General features: G+C 42.3%; 1 protein-coding gene across 2 annotated transcripts in view; it reads right to left on the bottom strand.

Moving 5' to 3' along the window:
* The window catches only part of POLR1A (RNA polymerase I subunit A), a 98,832-nt gene that overhangs the window by 25,013 nt on the left and 50,113 nt on the right, over nucleotides 1-23,706 (bottom strand). For both annotated transcript variants that reach the window (XM_066267605.1, XM_066267604.1), the window contains 6 exons: nucleotides 17,462-17,653; nucleotides 6,888-7,037; nucleotides 5,326-5,509; nucleotides 2,469-2,551; nucleotides 2,194-2,352; nucleotides 155-253 (listed from right to left, as the gene is read on the bottom strand). In XM_066267605.1, coding sequence (XP_066123702.1) covers nucleotides 155-253; nucleotides 2,194-2,352; nucleotides 2,469-2,551; nucleotides 5,326-5,509; nucleotides 6,888-7,037; nucleotides 17,462-17,653 — 867 coding nt within the window. The remainder of the gene's footprint in view (nucleotides 1-154; nucleotides 254-2,193; nucleotides 2,353-2,468; nucleotides 2,552-5,325; nucleotides 5,510-6,887; nucleotides 7,038-17,461; nucleotides 17,654-23,706) is intronic.

Here is a 23,706-nt window from a genome sequence, read left to right on the forward strand (position 1 = left end):
TGATAGGCTCCTGTACTGATTTCTACATGCTTTGATAAGTACTTACTGCATTTTACAGAAACATGGATCCTTTTAAAATCAGAAACAAATCTAAACACTGCCGCTTGCAATCACCCCGCTCTCTGACACATGGCCAGTCCACGATTGCTCCCACCTGCATGGTGTTCACAGTAGAACCTTTGGCTCCAGACTGCACCATCATCTGCAAATTGTTCTCTGGGAACTGTCTGTGCAGGCCGAAAGGCATGCACGCCTGTGGATTAAAACGCACCAATCAGTGACTTCACCCCTTCTGAAATCCCAGGTTTGAAAGGTAAACCAGAATATGAAGAAACAAACTCACACCATTTATTCAGAAATAAGCACCAAACCCTACCTGAAGTAAGTCGTCTCATCTGGCATTAACCTGCTTGCTAGAACCCCTAGAAGTCTAACACTGGCCTCCTGTGCTGTTCTTAACAGCACCTATCAGGAAGCCTGAGGTTCCTGTCACTGGCAAACAGCAGCAAAAAAGGAGGAGCAAAGGCGCCAGCAAATGTAGTCGTGATTCTAGAAAGCAGCTGGTTAAAAATAAAACTGGAGGGGATGCCCTTGTGAATCCCCCAACAGAGCACAGCCTTGGCCTGGTAATGATGACCAATATCCCGACCATGTGCACACTCCCCAACATGCTGCTGAAGCACCACGTGAGCCTTGCCTTGGCCCCAGGGCTAGTGCAAGTAGGCAAAACCCCAGTGGCACCTGGGGAGACGCTGCTAGGGACTATGTATCTATTTAAACCTCTGCCTAGAGTTGCAGAGACCCAGTGCAACACAGGAGAGGCAGAGTGGGTGGAAATGGTGAGCTAGGGGGACAAGAAGTAACACTGAGAGATGTCTCTGGGACAACGTCCCCAACCCAGCATTCCCAGGCAACAATGGAGGCCAAGTCTCCCGGTTCTCAGGGGAGTGTTGGGGAAACTCTACTGAACAAAACAGCTCAAGGACGAACTTGTACAAATGAGAGATGTGTTTCTGGCAGCCTAAGGGCTGCTGAAAGCCAGTCAAACATCAACTTCAGCTGAGTGTTGGTCTTGTCGCTTCCCTTCCTTCTTAGGCGGGGTCTCAAGTTCAGGAGGCAAGGCGAGGGTCAGGCTGGCCGCTTCAAGTCACAAGACTGGAAGCCCACCTGACCAGGCGGTGGCGCAGTGGATAGAGCATCAGTCTGGGACATGGAGGGCCCAGGTTCGAGACCCCCGAGGTCGCCAGCTTGAGCGCAGGCTCATCTGGTTTGAGCAAGGCTCACCAGTTTGGACCCAAGGTCGCTGGCTCAAGCAAGGGGTCACTCAGTCTGCTGTAACCCTCCAGTCAAGGCACAATTAGAAAGCAATCAATGAACAACTAAAGTGCCACAACAAAAAATTAATGATTCTCATTTCTCTCCCTTCCTATCTGTCCCTATCTGTCCCTCTCTCTGACTCTGTCTCTGTAAAAAAAAGACTGGAAGCCCTAGCACTGGGACTAGGAGATGGAAGGACACTGGATGTGGTCTTGACTCACGCAGGGACTTCCCTCTCCTTTCTTAATTGCACGGGAACTGGCTCATTGAAAAGCAGAGACTCGGGAAGACTTCCACAGTGCTCTTGCCATGCCAAGAGCATACATAGGTTAGGTCCTTAATCCTCTCAGCACACAATGAGGTGGGTGCTCCTAACGCCCCGCCTCCAGCTGTGGAATCAAGGCCTAAACTGGCTCCACCACTTGCCCAAGTTCACATGGCAAGCACATAGCTAGCATACAGCAGAGCGAGGATTTAAACCCAGGCCTCCCCTACTCCGCACCCCCTCCCCGGCCCCGGCTCCGCTGTATGAGTGTCAGTGGTGCTTCTGTTCCTCACTCCACTCTTCCCACCTGGCTGGGGTACCACAGGGAAGGTTTTCTTTCTTCAGTTTCCTTTAATGTAGTCAGCCCAAAATACAAACATTAAAAAAAAAGTGCAAAACATTCCTGCTCAGCATTAAAAAAGACCTTTCAGACGGCAATTAAGTGAGGGAGTAACTGTAGCTCTTCAAAGCAATGAACTCTGTTCTTCCTACCAAGTCAGCTGTTAAACAGTCAAACTCCTCTAATGGGCCCCAAGTGAGAAGCAGAATGTAACTTTTTAAAAACCAGCATTCAAAATGGCGGTGATAAGTGTGCTCACTGCCAGACTAACCTTGTTAATCTCATTACTGTAATGGTTTACTTCCTCCTTGAACTTCAGATCGATCATGTTAAAATCCCTCTGGTCTTGGCCCAGATGGGCATCCTGCCATTTCCCTCGGACCTCATCACGTGATGAGGTTTCTGGCAGGTTTAACGCAACCCTGACAGCCTGGAATGAGAAAATGAACAGGTCAGTGGCAGCAGCAAAATGAGGAAGGGGCAGGTTTCACACTTTAGGAAAGCAGACCCTCCATGGCAGGCCACAGCCACCCAGGCCCTTCTCACCCGGGGCCCGCAGTGGGTGGACTCGTCAATGATCTTGTGTCTCCTGACATCTGCCTTTCGCTTAACCAAAATGTCTTCCACACCTGTGAAGTGAGACAGACAAGCTCAGATGGGATGGGGACTGGCTTCTTACCAGGATCTGAACTCAGTGAGGTCAGGGCATGGAACATAGTGTCACATATCCAGGAAGCAATTGAATAATAATGATGATATTAACATCCTTAAGAGATTGCTACCATCTGTTAAGTGTAAGGCCAAGCAGCCTGACCTGTGGTGGCACAGTGGATCAAGTGTCGACCTGGAACACTAAGGTCAGTGGTTTAAAACTCCGGGCTTGCCTGGTCAAGGCACATATGGGAATTGATGCTTCCTGCTCCTCCCTCCTTCTCTCTCTATCCCCCCCCACCTCTCTAAAATAAATAAATAAAATAATAATAATAATAATAATAATAAAAGGCCAAGCATTATAATTTCCATTTTACAAATGACAAAACTAAGGCTCAAACTTGAGGTACTAGCCCAAAGTTACAAAGGTAAAAAGTAAATCCAGGTCCAAGTCCAAATTGTGCTCTTTGGCACTGGTTGCCTCCACTCAATAAATACATGTTGCATGAATAGGTGACAGGTGAAGAGGTTTTGGATGAAAAACTGAGTTTAGGAAGGGAAGGAGAACACCCACTTTTGATTCCCAGAAGTCAGTTGTGAGGGACTATAGGGACCACCCATATAGTTGTGAGGACGGGTATGCAGGCACACACAGAGACACACTCGAGCCTGAGTGACAGGGACCACTGTAACAGGCTCTTCCCCAGGATGAAAGCCTGGGTCATATCAGGTAAGCCAATCTTTGTACTCCATAGGGTTGAGGAATTCCTCACCTTGGGCAGGACATCTTTCTACTTCATTTTTTAATCACCTATTTTCTGTCTGTATCTCTAAGTGTTAAAAGTCCCTAGACTAGAGTCAAAAGTCCCTTGGACAAACCTGAGTGTGAAGGAAAACCATGGCTGCACTATTCAAAAGCTGGCCTACGATATCTTGAATCCCCAACGCAATGGTCTGGAAGCTTGAGGGCCTCTGAAGACTGTATGTGAGCGGGAGGGAAAGAAATATCCCTCTGAAAGGAAGCCATAGCCACAAGAGTGGGTCCTTCCACGGGGTCAGCTCCAGGCCACCTTGTTGTCCCTTCCCTGGCCTTTCTGGGAAGTGGCAGTGAGGGCAACATCTCTAGCCTGCCCTTCCCTCAGAGCTCTGTGTCCAGCTTGGCCCTGCTCTCTCTCAGCCTGGCAGAGACAAGATGCTCTCTGCACTCAGGCCAGTTTCTCTCTGTACTTTGTGCTAAGAGGAGCTGAGGTTTGAGACTCATCATGGGTGAGAGATCCTCTACTTTTCGCTTTTTACAGATATTTGTTCTCAAGAGTGTTCATCCCAGCAGTAAAGTGAAAACCAGGAAATGGCCTAAATGCCTACCAAGAGGAATTGGTTAAATACACTATAGTGTATCTATACAACTGGAATAATTTATAGCCACAGACCTAAGGATGTGGATTTCTATCAGTTTACCCAAAAGGACATTCACAAATACATTTGGAAATGGGGGACAGGCGATTACAAAATATACTGCTCACAAAAATTTGGGGATATTTCAAAATGAATTTGAAGCAATTAAAAAAAGCAGCATTTGATTTTTCTTATTAAACAGGAACATCAGAAAAGCAAACAAGTCAAAGAAAGTTGTTCAATTTTGCAAAAGAGATGCAAAACCAACTTTTATTTCATTGGTGAAAATGCACTATACAAAAGGCTGAATGTACTGGAGTATCTGCATGTTCCCTGATCCCCTAGTTTTTTTAAAAATTTATTTATTATTTATTATTTTTATCCGGATGCCCTAATTTTTGTGAGCAGTATAGCATGTAGTACAGAATCCTATTTTTTTCTGAATGTGCTTGCACTTGGAAAGTCTAGAAATATGTGCATCAAATCGATATTGGTGGTTAGCTCTGGCAACTGAATGCTAGGTGACTTTAAATTATTTTCATGTCTGTATTTATTTGAACTTTTCCACAATTAATATATATTACACAGCTGTTGCGGCCCCGTGGCAGGCCTATGACCACACTCTGGCTCCACTGTGCAGTCTCACCGTGTCTGCTGCAGCACGTCCACAAGCAGTCTTACTTCTGCTCTTATTGGTGTCGCCAACTTGACAATCCCCGCACTCACTACAGCTCATGCTCAGCATCCTCCTCATAGGACCACCAAAGAAGGGCCTGGCCTCCACACTGCACTCGGAGATGCACAGCTGGAGTTAGCCTAGCCATGGCTGAGGCCCTGGGCCAGTCTGACCTCAGTGCTATCCAGCGCACAGAAGTATTAGCTTACTTGTTTTCTTTCTCAAAGCCAACTTCCTAAAACAGTGTGCTTTCCCTTCCAGGGAGGAAGCAAGGTAGTTCCTCTTCCTACCCTGACAGGCCTGCCCCAACACAACACTTTCGCTAGCACAGATGCCCCTCTGTGCTGGGCAGCTTGGCAGGTCTAACAATAGGGAAGACCCTTTCCCGAGAGAATGGACCTGAGTGTGAAAACTCAGACTCAGGGACAGAACACTGTCGGGGGGGGGGGGGGGGTGTCTAGAAGCAGACAGAACAGAAATGGAGACCGAGGGGTCACTTTGTGCTGTAGATGGTGAAGAAACCCTGGCGGTAGGAGAGGGGTGGTGAGAACTGTCCAATGAGGATGTCCCTGCAGAAGTAGCCTGGCTGCTCCCCAGGAGGCCGCTAGGAGAGCTGGGAGACAGCCTGGTTGGCATGTCAGCCAGGAGAGGGGGCGCAGGAGCCGCTCACCCAGCACTCACCCAACGTGAAGCCCCTGTAGAGCTGTAGGTAGGCGGTGAAGAGGCGGGCCAGGCAGGTGAGAACCTTGCCGCTGGTCTCCCCCCCGTAAATTTCATAGCAGCAGTGGACCAGTCCGTAGGCGGAGCTCCCATAGTGCGCTTTGTCCAGCACCCCGCAGAGCAGCTCCCCTTCCCTGATTATCACCTGTAGAGGGGACGACGAGCACCAATGCTGGGCTGGAGGTGATGCTTCCTGTGAGCCACCCCTCCCTTTACTCCCATGTTTTATTAACCTTATTGTACCTGTCCCTCCACTGTAACCTACCTCAACTCCTTGATGGAAAGAGGTAGACAATTTTTTTTAAATAAAGGAGATAACACATACAGACCACTAAAAAACAGTCTTTCAGGGACTACACCACATACAGACATCTTAGTGCATTCATATGTCCTCCAATCCCCACCAACCCACCATACTGACCTGAGGTCAGACACTCCGACAAAGACTTTGTGACTAGAAATGAGAACATTTAGAGTCTAAATTTCCTAACCGTGACCTTGGCTTCGGTACTCCCCCTTCCTTGTACCCTGGGAGTAAGAACAACATAACCTTTCCAACGTACTTGAAGGCCTTTGTACCTTCACAAAGTGGGGTTAATGAATTAGAAGCTAAATAAAAGGATTTCTGGTTGAAAAATGTTGCATGTGATCTATACAGGGAAAGGAAAGGGTCAGCTTCAGTTCAAAGGAAATGTCTGTCAGGCCTGGTGACAAAGCACTGTGGCTGGGGACTTGGAGATACTCCCCACAAACACACAGGGGCCGGGAGATCTTTAGTGCAGCCCACACTCTTGCTCTCAGGCAGCAGAGCAGTGCCCAGGTCTGACCACCCTGGCCCCTAAGGAACCTCATAGCAGCTCCATGATCTTCAGCCAACAGGGGTCTTGAGGGAAAACACAGGTTCTGTATTTCTAGGCTTTGTATAGTCCAGCCCAGAGGCCTTCTGCTGTCGAAGCCTTCCCAAGCTGGTTGCAAGATTTATACTGAGGGTCAAATGCTAGCAATCAATTCTGATCCTTTCTAAAACCAAAAGTCTACACTAACTTGGGCACAACTCTCTCTTATGATTTACAGCACCTGTTTCTGTGCGTGTACCTGCTTTTCTCTGTCTCTGTTTTATTTTATTTTATTTTTTACAGAGACAGAGAGAGAGTCAGAGAGAGGGATAGACAGGAACGGAGAGATGAGAAGCATCAATCATTAGTTTTTTGTTGCACATTGCAACACCTTAATTGTTCACTGATTGCCTTCTCATACGTGCCTTGACCGCGGGCCTTCAGCAGACTGAGTAACCCCTTGCTCGAACCAGTAACCTTGGGCTCAAGCTGGTGAGCTTTTGCTCAAACCAGATGAGCCCTCGCTCAAGCTGGCGACCTCGGGGTCTCAAACCTGGGTCTTCTGCATCCTAGTCCGACACTCTATCCACTGCGCCACCGCCCGGTCAGGCCTCTGTCTCTGTTTTATATCAATTTGTCTAAACCCAGGACTCGTGGTCTCCAATGGAAATGACTGGGCAGCCATACCTGGGACTCGCACATGGATTCAGGGTTAAAGCCAGGGACGGGCCGCGGAGACTCCTTCACCCAGGCTTTCCCGCTGATCTTTGCCTTTCCTGTTAAATTCAGTGGGATGTGCTCCTCTGGGATTATATTAATGAGCAGTGTGGACACAACCTGGAAAGAAAAGGAAAGCAGAGTTGATGGCAGAAAGAAAGGATGGCCTTTCCCTTTAGGACATGCTGTCCCTGTTCATCCTGAAAAGCCAGACAACCCAATGGCATGCTCTGTAGTTAACAAGAAAAGCGAACGGTTCCACTTCTGGGACAAGTTGATCTTGGTTCTTACTCTTCTGCTTACATGACTTAAGAGGGAGCTTAGGCGTGGAAACAAATATATATTACTAAGAACTTCATGGGGACCTTTATTCCTTAAAATAATTCCTATGAAGTGAACAATCCCCCAGACCTTTAAAAACACTAAGTTCTTGAACAGACCAAAGGAAGGAGAGAAGAATGAGTAATTGCTCTGGGGTCTTATTAAAGAGATTCGAGTATGTGGGGCTCGTAACACTGCCCCATTGGGGGAGTCTGCTCGACAGGCCGCAGGCCGGGACTGCAGGGGTTGAAGACCACTTCTCAGAGCACCCTTCCCTGCCCTCAGGCCAGGCCATCAACATCAATGACAATGATTACGTAGTCAAAAATGTCCTCCCACAGAAGAAAATAAGAAACAAAACAGAAAGAGACTCATAGATACAGATATCAGACTGACAGCTGGCAGAAGGGATAGGGCTTGGGGAGACTGAGAGAAAAAGATGAAGGGATTGAAAAGTATAAATTGGTAGTTACAGAATAGTCACAGGGCTGTAAAGCAAAGCATAGGAAATACAGTCAATGATATAATAATAACTGTGCATGGGGCCAAGTGAGTACCTGACATATGGGGGGAGCCACTCTGTGAAGTACATGATTGTCTAACCATTATGCTGTGCATCTGAAACTAATATAGAATAATACTGAATGTAATCTAATTTAAAAACCTGTTCTCCCACTGGACTGCTGTGATTTCCTGGTCAAAAGACGGAAAAGATGCAAAGACTAAGAATCGAGACCTTTTCCTCTGACAAGCTCCACAGAGAGAGGACCCGAGAAGTGTGACTGAGAAGCAGCTGCAGGGTAGCTTTGGGGACAAGTGGGTGCTCCAGTGCCCGCTGAAGCACAAACTGGCTGGCCGTGTGCTGTGGGGACATGACTTGCTGTCCTTGCTCTCTTAGCTCTAGCACTGCTCATCTGGAGAGTCGAGATAAGGCATCACCCCGCAATCACACATGGAGTGCTTACTATGAGCCAGGCGCTGGTAAAAGCTGTAAATAAAACAGTCTCTGCCTTCAGTGGAGCCTCATTCCTAAGGAGGACCCATGCTTTGGAGGAAAATAAAGCAGGGAAGGAGGACCCAGAAGAGAACAAAGGAGGGAGTTTTGGGGGTTTTAAGTGAGATGGGTAGAGAAGACCTCACACCAAGAAGGCAGTGAGGAAGGAGCCGTGCAGAGATCAGATCATACATTTCAGGCTGAGGCTTTTAGTGTGAGTGAGAAGGAAAGCTATTTGGTAGGTTTTTAAATTTTTTATTTATTTATTAATCTTTTAGAGAGAAAGGAAGGGGGAGAAAGGGAGAGAAAAAGGGTGGAAAAGAGGGAGAGGAAGGCAGGAAGAGAAAATGAGAGAGAAAAAGAGCAAGAAAGAGAGAAACATCGATTTGTTGCTCCGCTTATTTATGCATTCGCTGGTTGATTCTTGTGTGTGCCCTGAGAATTGAATCTGTAACCTTGGTGTATTAGGATGATGCTCTAACAAAATGAGCTACACAGCCAGGACCTATTTGGTAGATTTTGAACACAGCAGTGGCATGCTCTGATTTAATTTTTTATAGGATCACTTGTTTCAAATATGTTCCTGGTCTAGACTTTGAGGCTAAATAAATGCCATAGAGAATTGGCCTCCTAAGTGACAAGAAGGACCAGCGTTTTAGAAGTGGTTTTTAAAATGACCTGCATGGGGAGCACCATGTGGCGAAGTCTCTGTGTGAGGACATCATAGGACACAATCATCATGTGACTACCCAGCAACCTGATGGCTTCACACAATTAGCTTTTACAGAGCTAATACCAGAAATAAATTTATGTGATTGAAATTAATTATGGGTAATGAAAGGTCAGGGAGTCCATCCCCTGCCCCAAAGGCCCATCAATGTGGCCATCCACTAAACAAGTGGCTGCTAACAGGAAGCCAGAAGAGGCAATTTCTTAAAAAGCTGCTCCATAGAGAACCCAAGTGAGGGGAGCTCAACCTAGGGATACCCATGGGTCACCTCCAGAGAGGCCAAAAGCACAATTCCCAAAGACATAGCAGGCACGGCAGACAAGCTGGTATCATAGGCCCTGAGGGCTAGGAAGGGCCGGGAGCCATCAGCTGGCATCAGTAGCTCTCTGTGCCAATGCCGGGTCCCACAACGTAGCCTTGTGACATGTGCACAATGGAGTCAGGGCAGTTATGAGAGTAGCTGTCTTTTCGTGCATGTGTACCAGGAGCAGGGAGACAACTGGCAACAACATCTTTACAAAGAGTTGACAATAAATACTCCTTGTTATCTCAGAAAAAGAAGAGCAGAAAGGTCATGAGCCAGGTTCTCCATAAGACCTGCACTGGCAGGTGAGGGAGTAAAGGCAGGAGGATGAGACTTTCCTGGGATGCTGACCACAAGCTGCACCTCAACTAAAATGCCATGTATGCAGGGGGACAGCCAGGCTGGACAGTCAGGACAGGAAAGGCAACAGAAACACATGCATCCAACCATCTGAGGACACTTTAAAATTCATATGAAAATACACAGGGCCAAGAATATTCAGGTCAGTCTTGAAAGAACAAAGCTGGAAACTTACTATCAGAAACCAAGATTTATTACCAAGCTACAATAATTAAGACAATGTGGTACAGTGCAATGCAATCAAATAGACCAATGGAACTGAACAGAGTCTGAGACAGACACACACATGTGAGAATAGCTGGTTTATGCCACAGGAGATACTAAAGAGGAATGGAAAACTGTTTCCAGCACATGTTACATCAACTGAGAGACAAAGGAACCCTTACTTCCACCTTACATTATATGAATCCACAAAAATCAACTCCAGTAGACCAAGGTGTGAAAAATAGAACAATAAAGCTACCAGACAATACACAGGGGGTAACTTCATGACCTTGGGGCAAATAGTTCTTATATAAAACTGGCCATAAAAGGCAAAGATTGATGAATTATGTTATATAAAATGAAAAAATTCTGGTAATTAGAAAATAGCATTAAGTAAAAGGGCAAAAAGGCTCGTCAGCAAGTAGAAGATACGATATATGCAATACACACAAAGTGAGCAAAAGTAGGCTTACAGCCGTGAGTACGAGAAACAGCGTTTATTCTTATATTATTTAGTAATTATTGTATTATTTTCCATATGAGCAAACCTACTTTTGCCCCACCCTCTATCTTGGGCAATAGTCTTACACCTGAATATATAATAGACTCTTACCTACCAAAAAAAAAAACAAACAAAAAAAACACCCAAAAAGGCATAGAATAGAAAACAGGCAAATAAACAGGCAAAACAAAACATATGGATGATGTTCCTGTCTCTATCTCTCTCTCTCTCTCTCTCTCTCTCTCTCTCTCCCTTCCTTTCTTTAAAATCAAGTACACCTTTGTAAATTATCTCCTGGATCAGAAAGTAGAGTACCACCACCCCTCCCGGAACACCTAGGCCCCTCTCAGTTTCTATCCCTCCCCAAAGGTAGCCACTAACCTGACTTCTAACACTACAGGTAAGTTCCATCTTTTCCTGAACTTTATATAAATGGAATATACAGTAAATCATATTTTTCTGCGAGTGACTGTGACTCACGTTATTACGTATAGCGGTGGTTGAATAGCACTTCACAAAAGATGATATCCAAATGGTCAATAACATTTGAAAAGCTGCTTAACATCATTTGTCATTAAGATAATGCAAATCAAAACCACGATAAGATGCCACTACATGCCCATCTGGAAAGCTAAAATTAAACAACTGGATACAAATGAACAAACAAGTATCTGCTGAGGATGAGAAGCAACCAGAACTCAGGTCCTGCTGATGGAAGTGTCAACTGCTGCAAGCACTTTGGAAAACTGTTTATTAAACTATTAAAGTTGAACACAGATCTTACAACCCAAGAAATTTAATTCCTTGGTATTTATGTACCCATCAAAATGCATATATAATTGTCAACAAAAGACACATACAAGAATGTTCACAGTAGCTCTATTTGTAATAACCAAATGAAGACAACTCAAATGTCCATCAATAATAACACAGATAACTGTATAATGGTATATTCATATAATGGAATACTATACAGTAGTGGTCTCCAACCTTTTTTGGGCCACGGACCGGTTTAATGTCAGAAAATATTTTCACGGACCGGCCTTTAGGGTGGGACGGATAAATGTATCACGTGACTGAGACAAGCGTCAAGAATGAGTCTTAGATGGATGTAACAGAGGGAATCTGGTCATTTTTAAAAAATAAAACATCGTTCAGACTTAAATATAAATAAAAAAGAAATAATGTAAGTTATTTATTCTTTCTCTGCGGACCGGTACCAAATGGCCCACGGACCGGTACCGGTCCGCGGCCCGGGGTTTGGGGGCCAGTGCTATATACAACAATGAAAATAAATAAACCACCGCTATATGTAATAACATGAGTCACAGTCACTCACAGAAAGATATGATTTACTGTATTATCCCATTTATATAAAGTTCAGGAAAAGATGGAACTTACCTGTAGTGTTAGAAGTCAGGTTAGTGGCTACCTTTGGGGAGGGATAGAAACTGAGAGGGGCCTAGGTGTTCCGGGAGGGGTGGTGGTACTCTACTTTCTGATCCAGGAGATAATTTACAAAGGTGTACTTGATTTTAAAGAAAGGAAGGGGAGAGAGAGAGACAGGAACATCATCAATATGTTTTGTATGTGCCCTGGCCAAGGATCAAACCAGCAACTTCTGTGCTTCAAGATGATGCTCTAACCAAACAAGCTATCTGGTCAGGGCAAGGCATTCGGAACCTACATTGAGCTGTACACTGGACATCTGCAATGACCAGCAAACCCTTTCTTTACGTGCTCCTTCGAAAGATGATGAGAAACCTCAGATTCTTAAGTGGAAAGAAAAGCACTCAAGGTGCTACATGAAATGCCCTGGAGAGACAGCCTAGGACTTCATTTTCTGGGGCAGTACAAATAAACTGCCCACACTAAGTTCCTTATCTCCTGCTTCTAAATACGGCTTCTCTCCACAGACTAGACTGATTCTTTAGAGAAATTCTTTTTCAGTTCAGTCACTCTTCCCCTTTTCACCTATTTGCAAAGAAGTAACAGCCTGCACCAACCTCTCAAAAACATGGAAAATTCTCAACTGTTACAGAAGTAAAACCCTGGGCCTATTTTCTAATTTTATTTAATAGCAAAGTAATAATTATAGCCTGAAATATTATAAAATTTTTTAAAAAGTTCTAACATGAACCAAATTATTTTATTATTTTGATCTTTTTTATGCCAAACTTCTTCTCATATAATTTGTAACATGGTTGCAATTGTGACTGTGCACTGAATTGGGGAGTTTATTTCTTCTTTCAACATTCTGTCAGAGAATTTTCCAGATTGTTGCATGACATTTTAAAACTATTTTTTTAAAGCAAGAGAGACAGAGAGAGGGACAGATAGGGACAGACAGACAGGAAGGGAGAGAGATGAGAAGCATCAATTCTTCGTTGTGGCACCTTAGTTGTTCACTGATTGCTTTCTCATACATGCCTTGATGGGGGGGGGCAGGGAGGGTTACAGCAGAGCGACTGACTCCTTGCTCAAGCCAGTGATGTTTGGGCTCAAGCCAGCAATCATGGGGTCATGTATATCAGTGGTCCCCAACCCCCGGGCTGTGGACCGGTACCGGTCCGTGGACCATTTGGTACCGGTCCGCAGAGAAAGAATAAATAACTTACATTATTTTTGTTTTATTTATATTTAAGTCTGAACAATATTTTATTTTTTAAAAATGACCAGATTCCCTCTGTTACATCCATCTAAGACTCACTCTTGACGCTTGTCTCAGTCACGTGATACATTTATCCATCCCACCCTAAAGGCCGGTCCGTGAAAATATTTTCTGATATTAAACCGGTCCGTGGCCCAAAAAAGTTTGGGGACCCCTGATGTATATGATCCCATGATCACGCCAGCAACTCCGTGCTCAAGCTGTGCCACCACCTGGTCAGGCAAAAAACTATGTTTAAAAACTATATAATAGCCCTGGCCAGCTGGCTCAGTAGTAGAGCGTCAGCCTGGCGGGTGGAAGTCCCGGGTTCGATTCCCAGCCAGGGCACACAGGAGAAGCGCTCATCTGCTTCTCCGCCCTTCCCCTCTCCTGCCTCTCTGTCTCTCCCCCTCCTGCAGCCAAGGCTCCATTGGAGCAAAGTTGGCCCAAGCGCTGAGGATGGCTCCATGGTCTCCACCTCAAGCATTTAGAATGGCTCTGGCTGCAACAGAACAACGCTCCAGATCAGCAGAGCATCTCCCGCTAGTGGGCTTGCTGGGTGGATCCCGGTTGGGCGCATGTGAGAGTCTGTCTCTCTGCCTCCCCACTTCTCACTTCAGAAAAATACAAAAACAAAATAAAACAAAACAAAACTATATAGTATCTTTTTTTGAGAGAGAGAGAGAGAGAGAGAGAGAGAGAGAGAGGCAAAGAGAGAGTAACATCGAGCTGCTCCTGTGTGTGCCCTGACCAGGGAATAGAACTGGCAACCTCCACTTTCCGGGCAATGCTTCAACCAACCAAGCTATCTGGCCAGGGCTTAATTTTTATTGATTTTTTTGAGAGACAGAGAGAGGAAGGGAGAAAAAAGGGAGGAGAAAAGGAAGCATTCATTGGTTGTTCCACTCAGCTGTGCATTCTTTGGTTGCTTTCTGTGTGTACCCTGACTGAGGATCAAACCTGTCACCTTGTCAATTCGTGATGACACTCTTAACCAACTGAGCCAACCAGCCAGGACCAACTCACAAATATTAGGGGATGTTTCAAAATAAATATGAAGCAATAAAACATCCCCTAATTTTTGTGAGCAGTGTATATACATAATGTCTTAACAACTTGGATGTTCCACAATCTACTTAGCTCCAATCTGTAATATCTAGGTTTTTCTGATTTCCTACCACTATAAGCCATGGTGCAATGGACTGCTTTTTCTTCATTTCAGATTGTTTCCTTAGGCTGGATTCCAGATAGAAGGAAATGAACATATGTGTGGCTCTAGATTAACAAGAGTCAGTGGAAGTAGGGTTATAGCTGTAAATGGAACACAGTTTACTCTTGTATTATTATTTATGATTGTATTATTTATTATTATTCTTATTAACCTACTTTTGCCCACTCCTGTATATTCTTTGCCTACTATTTGGTTTCATTTCAAACCCACTGCTTATGTTTAAATTTCTAACAAATTCTGGACACTAAATTATTAAGACTTATAATCCATTCACTTCCAAGATAACTTGAGATGGCTTATAAAATAAAGATATATAGTTAGGAATATTAAAAATAATATAAATTTTAAAAATAAAAAAATAATATAAATAGGAATAATAAAGTGTACAAATACATATAGCCAACTAACTAAAACAGGAGTAGGAAAACTATAGCCCAAACCTGGCCCACCACCTCTTTTTGTAAATAAAGTTAATTGGATAACAGCTATGCTCACTCACTTATGTGCTGTCCATGGCTGTCTTCATCTCATAATGACAGAGCTGAGTAGTTGTAACAGAGATTGCATGGCCAGCATAGCCTAAAATATTTGCTATCTGGCTTTTTCAGAAAAAGCTTACCAATTCTTTGAAATAAACCATCATATGATAGATTTTAATCTGAAACATCCAAATTCCCTGTATATTCTGTTAAGTCAATTTTCATTTCCAGCAGGATGGAGCAATGATTACCTGATTCACTCTCCCAACAGAAACAACAAAAGTAGACAAGAATATGAAACAATTTTCAAGACAATGGGCATCAGGCAATGAAGGACAGTGATCAGCAAGGATATAGCAAGCTTGAACTATCTATCAACTGAAACTAATTGACATTTACAGAGCAGTCCAACCAACAAAAGTAGATTATACATTATTTTATTTTATTTATTGATTATAGAAAGAGAGAGAGAGAGAGAGAGAGGCAGAAACATCAATCTGTTCCTGTGTGTGCCCTGACTGGGGATTGAGCCCACAACCTTTGTGCACTGGGATAATATTTTAACCTTCTGAGTCATTTGGCCAGGCCAGATTATACATTATTTTTAAGGGTTCACTGAATATTTACCAAGATAGAACATAACTGAAGCCACACAAAAAATCTCAATAAATTTTAAAGGGTCAAGTCACCCAAGTATCTTCTTTGGCCACAACAAAATTGAATTGAAAATCTCTAACAAAGATATCTAGAAATTCCCTAAATATTTTGAAACCAATGGACTTCTAAATAACTAATGTGTTAAAAATAATCAAAAGAAAAATTAGAAAGTAGTTTGAAGTAAATGAAAATACAACATATCGTAACCTGTGGGATGTTACTTAAACTTAGGGGGAAATTTATACATAAAATGCTTGTATTAAAAAAAAGGAAAAGTGCCTGACCTGTGGTGGCACAGTGGATAAAGCGTTGACCTGGAAATGCTGAGGTCGTCGGTTCGAAACCCTGGGCTTGCCTGGTCAAGGCACATATGGGAGTTGATGTTTCCAGCTCCTCCCCCCCTTCTCTCTCTCTATCTCTCCTCTCTCTCTCTCCCTCTGTCTCTCCCTCTCCTCTCTAAAATGAATAATAAATAAATAAATAAATAAATAAAAAGGAAAAGCTTCACCCTGGCAAGATAGCTCGTTGGTGAGAGCATTGCCCCAAAGCACAGAGGTTGCTGGTTCGATCCCTGGTCAAGGCACATACAGAAATGAATTGATGGTCCTTTCTCTCTCCCTCCCTCCCTTCTCTCACTAAAATCAATTGATAAAGAAAGAAAAAACTTCAACCTCACATAGCTAGGAAAAACGAAACAAAACAAATAAAACCCAATGAAAACAGAGGAAAGGAAATAATAAAGATCAAAGCAAAACAATGAAATAGAAACAGAAAAATAGAAAATATCTATGAAAGCTGGTTCTTTGAGAGCAATATAACCAATAAACCTCTAGGCTAATAGATCAGGAGAAAAGACATAAATTACCCAAAACAGAAATAAGAAAGGAAACCCACCTACAGATTGTACTGAAAGAAAAGGATGGTACAGGAATATTATGAATAACTTTATGCCTATTAATTCAACAACTTAGACAAAAGGGAGAAATTCCTTGAGAAACAAAGTACTAAAGCTCATTCAAGAAATAACCTGAATTGCGCTCTATGTGTTAGAGAAATAAAAATTTTAGTTTAAATACCTTTCTATAAAGAAAACTCCAGGTCCAGATGGCTTCACTAATGAATTCTACCAAACATTTAAGAAGAAAAAAAAAACCCAGTACTATACAAAATCTTACAGAAAACTAAAGAGGAACTACTTCCCAACTCATTCTATAAAGCCAACTATAAAATAACCTCTGGTACCAAAACCAGGCAAAAATATTACAAGAGAAGAAAACTATAGCTCAATATCCCTCATGAACACATACCAAAAAAAAGTCTAAACTAAACTTTGGTTAATTCAGTAATATACAAACAAAGTAATGCCTCACAACCAAGTAAAGAATATCCAGGAATTTAAGGCTGGTTTAACAACCAAAAACAAGTCAAGTCCCAGGTCCACAGACTCAGAGATCATCAACTAGAAGGCCTTTGTTTTATAGATAAAGAACCAAGGTCCAGAGGGCCAAGATCATATAGCTAATTAGTAGTTCGGCCTTAAGGATGAACCTGGAGACCCAGCCAACAGCAGAAACACATATTTCACTGCACTTTATTATTTGGCCCTACATATACTATTATTTTTATTAGTTTAAAGGGAAGTATAGTGTGGTGCTTTGGGAGTCAGAAAATCCTGGGTTTGAATCCCAGCTGTCTCCTCTAGGCTCAGGCATATCATTTAACTCCTCTAAGCCTCAATATCCTCAACAGCTAAATGGTGATAAAAGTGGTCTCTGCAGTGCAGGTTGTTATGAGGATTAAATAAGGTAACATATCTAATGCACTCAGCAAAGCACTAGGCCCTTCCCAACAAATATTACCATCACTACTACCACACTACTGCCTATGGCCACCACATTTGGATTATGAAACATTGAGTTTAAGTTAGAAGCAAAGGATAGAAACTACTCTTAGTATATACTCCCTTGAAACCTCCCAGACCCAGGAGCCTGTCAAAGAGAAAGTCACAGTATTGTTTGATTTATTTCTCTGCCTCTGGCTCTCCTGGGAATGAAACCTTTTATGAGTGGCCGGTTTCCTTCTGATATATACTCTGGTTGTTTTCTCCATTACCTGCTTTCCCGTCCACAGTGGAAAAGGCTTCAGGACAGCAGGAGGGAAGAGCTTCACATGTCCCACTTTGTCTGTGAGTCCGCGGTATACCAGTTCCATATACTGCTCCCGGGTGAAAAAGCAACCTCGAGTGGTCATATTTGCACCCGAAACCATGTAATCTTGGATCAAGCCTGCCAAAGGCTGGCCATCCTACAAATCAAAACAGACAAGGGACAAAGAACAAAGATAAATTTTAAGTCACATTCTAATTCCTAATCACCTGCTTAGAAGCCGCCTACTAGGAACAGCCCTGCCTTCTAGTCCTGTGCTGTCCTTCCCCCAGTCTCAGGAGGCTAGTGCCTAGACCTCCCATTTTAATAGCAAATTGCCACCCAAAGCACATGACCAGGGCTTCCTAACTGGATTCCCCCTTTGCCATTTGCCCACAGCAAATGCTTCATATATATCAAAACTGCTTCAGCCCTGACAGGTGGTGGTGCAGTGGAATGCTGAGGTCATCAGTTCAAAGCCCCAAGGTGGCTTGAGCAGGGGGATTGTCCACACCAGGGGTCCCCAAACTATGGGCCCGCGGGCCACATGCGCCCCCCTGAGGCCATTTATCCGGCCCCCGCCGCACTTCCAGAAAGGGCACCTCTTTCATTGGTGGTCAGTGAGAGGAGCATAGTTGCCATTGAAATACTGGTCAGTTTGTTGATTTAAATTTACTTGTTCTTTATTTTAAATATTGTATTTGTTCCTGTTTTGTTTTTTTACTTTAAAATAAGATATGTGCAGTGTGCATAGGGATTTGTTCATAGTTTTTTTTTTATAGTCTGGCTCTCCAACGGTCTGAGGGACAGTGAACTGGCCCTCTGTGTAAAAAGTTTGGGGACCCCTGGTCCACACAATCCCAAAGCTCACCAGCTTGAGCCCAAAGGTCGGTGAAAAACCCAAGGTCACTAGCTTGAGCAAGGGGACACTGGCACACAGCCTTGGCCAAGGCTTGTACATGAAACTCAATGTATAACTAAAGTGAAAGGAACTATCAGTTGATGCATCTCCTCCCTCCATTCTTTCTCTCTTTTGAAAAAGACAAAAAAAAAAAAAAAAAAACTGCTTCCAATTCATCCATTTTCCCAAGCTTTTTCTCCATAATCCCATCTGCTTCTAGTTACTCCAGCATATTTTTGGCATTTACGCATAAATTTGGGCTGGCTACTCTGATTATGTTCCTGTTTTTATATTTTGGTTTTATGCTTTAGTATTTTTCACACATTTCTGGCCTGGTTCTCCTCTAAATTGGTCATCCATTCAACAAATAGTTTTTGGGAGCCTACTGTATTGCCTAAGCACTCTGTTAGACCTTCAGTCTACTTCAGTGGTCCAAACAGACACAATCCCTTATGATAAGGAAGAACTGGACAGTAAACAAATGACTGGATATATACACTGACACAAAAAGTTTTAAATGACATGGATGAAAATAGCAGAATGGATGCCCTCGCCGGTGGCTCAGTGGATAGCACTGGCCTGACTTATGGATGTCCCAGGTTCAATTCCTGGTCAGGGTACACAGGAGAAGTGACCATCTTCTTCTCCCCATCCTTTTCTCCCTTCCCTCCCTCTTGCCCTTCTGCAGCCAGTGTCTTGATTGGTTTGAGTGTGGCACAGCCTTGGGCACTGAGGATAGTTTCCTTGGAGCGCATTAGCCTCAGATGCTAAAAATAGCTTATCACTCAAGCATTGGCCCTAGATGAGGCTGCTGGGTAGATCCTGGCCGGGGAACATGCAGGAGTCTGCCTTGCTACCTCCCCTCCTTCTCTCACCTTCAAAAAAAAGAAAAAAGAAGAAAATAGCAGAATGGCTCATCATCTAGATTTGAGGTAGGAGGATGGTCAGGAACACCTCTCCAAGGGACAGTATAACAGCAAGGCCTGAGGAGTGACTTGGAGTTAGTGCAGGGAGGCAGGGGTTTAGGCAAAGGTTCCTTGATGGGGTCATGAGAAGTCCCATATGTGACTGTAGAAAGTATGTCCACATAAGGGTGTTTAGCACATGGTCATGGTGGGACCTTAGAAAGGGCTGTTATCAACCATATGTTCAAACTAGGGCTTTTATAAAAGCCCAGTTTTGGTGGGTATATTAATTTCCTTTGACACTTGTTACAGTTTTTCTGATCCTTATCTACAGGTCTGTGTTCATGGTAATATAAGACACACTAAAGTAAAAATAGTTGTGGTCACTGACACTCTTTTAGAAGCAGTTATTTTTGCAAACTCTTCAATGTTTATGGGAACTTGCGAAAAATCTGTGCCTTGGATCTAAAGATAGCTATCCTTTGATTATTTGTTAAATAAGATGGAAGATTATGGCCATGTTTAAGAACTAGGGCTAAAGGAACTCACAAATGCAGCCTTGGAGAAGTTCCAGGAATTAAACCACACATACTAATTCAAAAGCTAACAAGGATACTTGTCAGACAGTCTAAATACTATGACAATGTTTCTATGTAAACTCAAAGCTAATTAATACAAATGGGCTGAATAGATGCTGTGTGTCAGGCAAGATCAGATAAAGCACACAGCCCTTCTTATGAAGGTTCTGAGTTACTAATCTGAATAAAAATAAAATTTTGCATTTTGTTCCAAAGATGTCTTATTTTGCTTGGGGGAAAACCCAAACTAGTGTTACGCATTTGACTCATCCCACAATCTTTGGAGGCAGATACAGATTTTTCTTTTTGTTTTCTTCCTTTAAAGAACATAATTACAAGTTATGTGATCTACTCCATGCCTTCTCTGTCTGTCCAGATTTCTACATGACTAGAAAATTACCTTAATGGCTAAACTGCTTTCAGTGCAATAATCATGAATTCTAGGAAGAAATGCTGATTAAAGAAATTTACTAAGGGTCAATTTATGATTCTTAATATCCTAAATCCTGCTTAGGATCAAAATGACCATCTCTAAATCAAAAACCCACATAACCTTTTAGCTATCCTACTCTACTTAATATCACAGTAAATGATTTAATGTCTTTGGTCAGGATGCTTAGAGAATTAGGGTCTTCTATGACTTGAATCTTCTAGCTAAGTAGAAGTCAGAAAACTATTCTTAAGCCTTGTTAAAAGCAATTTCCACAAAGCACTGGCCCTTAATAAATACAATAAAAATAAAAGAAAAAAATTAGTCCACAAAGAAAAGAAGTTTAACAGTTTACCGGAAAAGAAATAAAGTTCCATTCATTTCCTATTTTACATAAGAAGAAAATACACAACTCTATTATATGCATACGAACAACCCAAAATACTTTGCGTATGCACTATAGTTAGTTAAGGAAGAGCAGCTAGAAATGTAAAACAAATAAAAAAATGAACAAAGAGAATGGAAACAAAAAAATATATACTGCCTATGTGATGGCACAGCGAATAGAGCATAGGCCTGGAATGTTGAGGACCTAGGTTCAAAAACCCAAGGCCACCAGGTTAAGTGCAGGCTCACCAGCTTGAGCATGGGTCACTGACTTGAGCCCAAGGTCACCGGCTGGAGCAAGGGGTCACTGGCTCGGCTGGAGCCTACTGGTCAAGGCACATATGAGAAAGCAATCAATGAACAACTAAGGTGCTGCAACGAAGAATTGATGCTTCTCATCTTTCTCCCTTCCTATTTGTTTGTCCCTGTCTGTTCCTCCCCCAACAAAAAAGAAAAAATATAACAAAAACACTACAAAAAGTGGTTTTCCTAGTTTAAAAAAACTAGTTCTTCTAGTCCTCTTAGAATATTCCCACCAAAATACTTCAAAACGTGTTTTTACAACCATTAGTAAAAATAAGGATTCTACTTCTTGGCATTTTCACTAGGGAATGATATATATCTAGAATCAAAAGCTCTTTGCCTAAGACTAGATATACTGACTAAAAGAGAAGTGAACCCTCAGATCATTCCCTATTTGCATTACTTATTTGTTAAGAAATTAATTTATTCAACCAATTGTAAAGCTATTACAAAGGTTAAAGGACAAAAGTAGGACGATCATGTATAATTACAATAAATTAAGTTACACACACATACACAAAGTACTAAAAAACAATGACAAAAATATAAACATGGAGGGTTGAGTAAAAACTACAGTGATTTTACAACATAATAAAGACCACATATGACAAACTCACAGCTAACATCATACTCAACAGGGGAAAAGATGAAAGTGTTATCCTTAAGATCAGGAACAAGAAAAGGATGTCCACTTTCACCACTCTTATTCAAGGTAGTACTGGAAGTCCTAGCCATAGCAATCAAACAAGAAAAAGTAATAAATGGCAATCCAGAAGGAAGAAGTAAAACTGTCATTATTTGCAATTGGCATCATATTATATTATATAGAAAGAACCCTGAGGATTTCACTGAAAAATAAGTTCAGTTAAGTAGCAGAATACAAAAATATTCAGAAATAGGTTATATTTTTATACATCAATAATGAACACCAAAGAGAAACTAAGAAAACACTCCCATTTATAATTGCATCAAAAGAAAGAAAACTTGTCCTGGCTGGATGGCTTGCTTGGCTGGAGCATTCATTGTCTTGCAATGCAGAGGTGGCTGATTCAGTCCTTGGCTGGGGCACATACAGAAACAGATCGATGCTTCTGTCTCCCCCTTACCCCCCTTCCTCTCTCTGGATTCAATAAAAATAAAAAATTTTAAAAATTAAAAAAAGAAAGAAAACTTAAAAATATATGTAACCAAGGAGGTAAAAGACCTGTACTCACAAAATTATAAGACAGTAAAAGAAATTGAAGATACAAATCAAGTGGAAGCATACAGTATGTTCATGGATCAGAAAAATTAACATCATTGAAATATCCATACTACCCAAAGCAATCTATAAATTCAACACATGCCCTATCAAGATACCAATCCCATATTTCACAGAACTAAAACAAATATTCCAAAAATTCACATGGAATCACAAAGACTGCGAATCACCACAGCAATCTTGAGAAAGAACAAAGCAGGAAACAGCCAACTGCTATCACACTATATTACAAGGCCACAGTACTCAGAACAGCATTGAACTGCCATAAAAACAGACCCACGGGTCAATGGAACAGAATAAATAGTACAGAATAAGCTGCAGCTATATGGTCAATTAACCTATGCTAAAATAGACAAGAATATACAGAGTTAAGACAGTAAAAAAATCAATAAATAAAATCTTTAAAAAAAAAAAGGACTTAAATATAAGGCTCAAAATCATAAACTCCTAGAAGAAAACATAGGCAGTAAACTTTCTGACATTTCTTACCAATATTTTTTATATGTCTCCTTGGGCAAGGAAAACAAAAGAAAAAATAAACAAATGAGACTACATCAAACTAAAAGGTTCTTGCACAGCAAAGGAAATCATCAACAAAATAAAAAGACAACCTTATGAATGGGAAAACATATTCACCAATGATACCGATAAGGGGTTTATATGTAAAATTGATAAAGAACTCATACAATTCAATACCAAAAAAATAAACAACCCAATTAGAAAATGGGCAGAGGGCCTCAATAGATACTTCTCCAAAGAGGACATACAAACAGCCAATAGACATATGAAAAGATGCTCAACATCACTAATCATCAGAGAAATACAAATTAAAACCACCACAAGATATCACCTCACACCTGTCAGATTGGCTACCATTAATAAATCAACACACAACAAATGACTATGTGGAGAAAAGGGAACCCTTGTGCAGTGGTGGTGGGACTTCAAATTGATGAAGCCACTACTGAAAGCAGTATGGAGGTTCCTTAAAAAACTAAAAATGAAACTGCCTAATAACCCAGAAATTCCCCTTCTGGGTATATATCCAAAGCAACCCAAAACACGAATTTGAAAAGATATATGCACCCCTATGTTTACTGCAGCATTATTTCTAATAGCCAAGACATGAAGCACCCAAGTACCTATCAATAGATGAATGGATAAAAAAGTTGTGATAGCCTGACCAGTGGTGGCGCAGTGGATAGAGCACTGACCTGGGACGCTGAAGGTCCCAGGTGAGAAACCCCACAGTCGCCGGCTTGAACACAAGCTCACCAGCTTGAGTGTGGGGTCACTGGCTTGGCTGGAGTCCCCTGGTCAAGGCACGTATGAGAAGCAATCAATGACCAACTAAAGTGCTACAACTACAGGTTGATGCTTCTCATCTCTCTGTTGCTCACTCGCTAAAACAAACAAGTTGTGGCAGATACACACACACACACATACAC

The sequence above is a fragment of the Saccopteryx bilineata genome, chromosome 3, assembly GCF_036850765.1.
Source record: "Saccopteryx bilineata isolate mSacBil1 chromosome 3, mSacBil1_pri_phased_curated, whole genome shotgun sequence".
Classification (NCBI taxonomy): Eukaryota; Metazoa; Chordata; class Mammalia; order Chiroptera; family Emballonuridae; genus Saccopteryx; species Saccopteryx bilineata.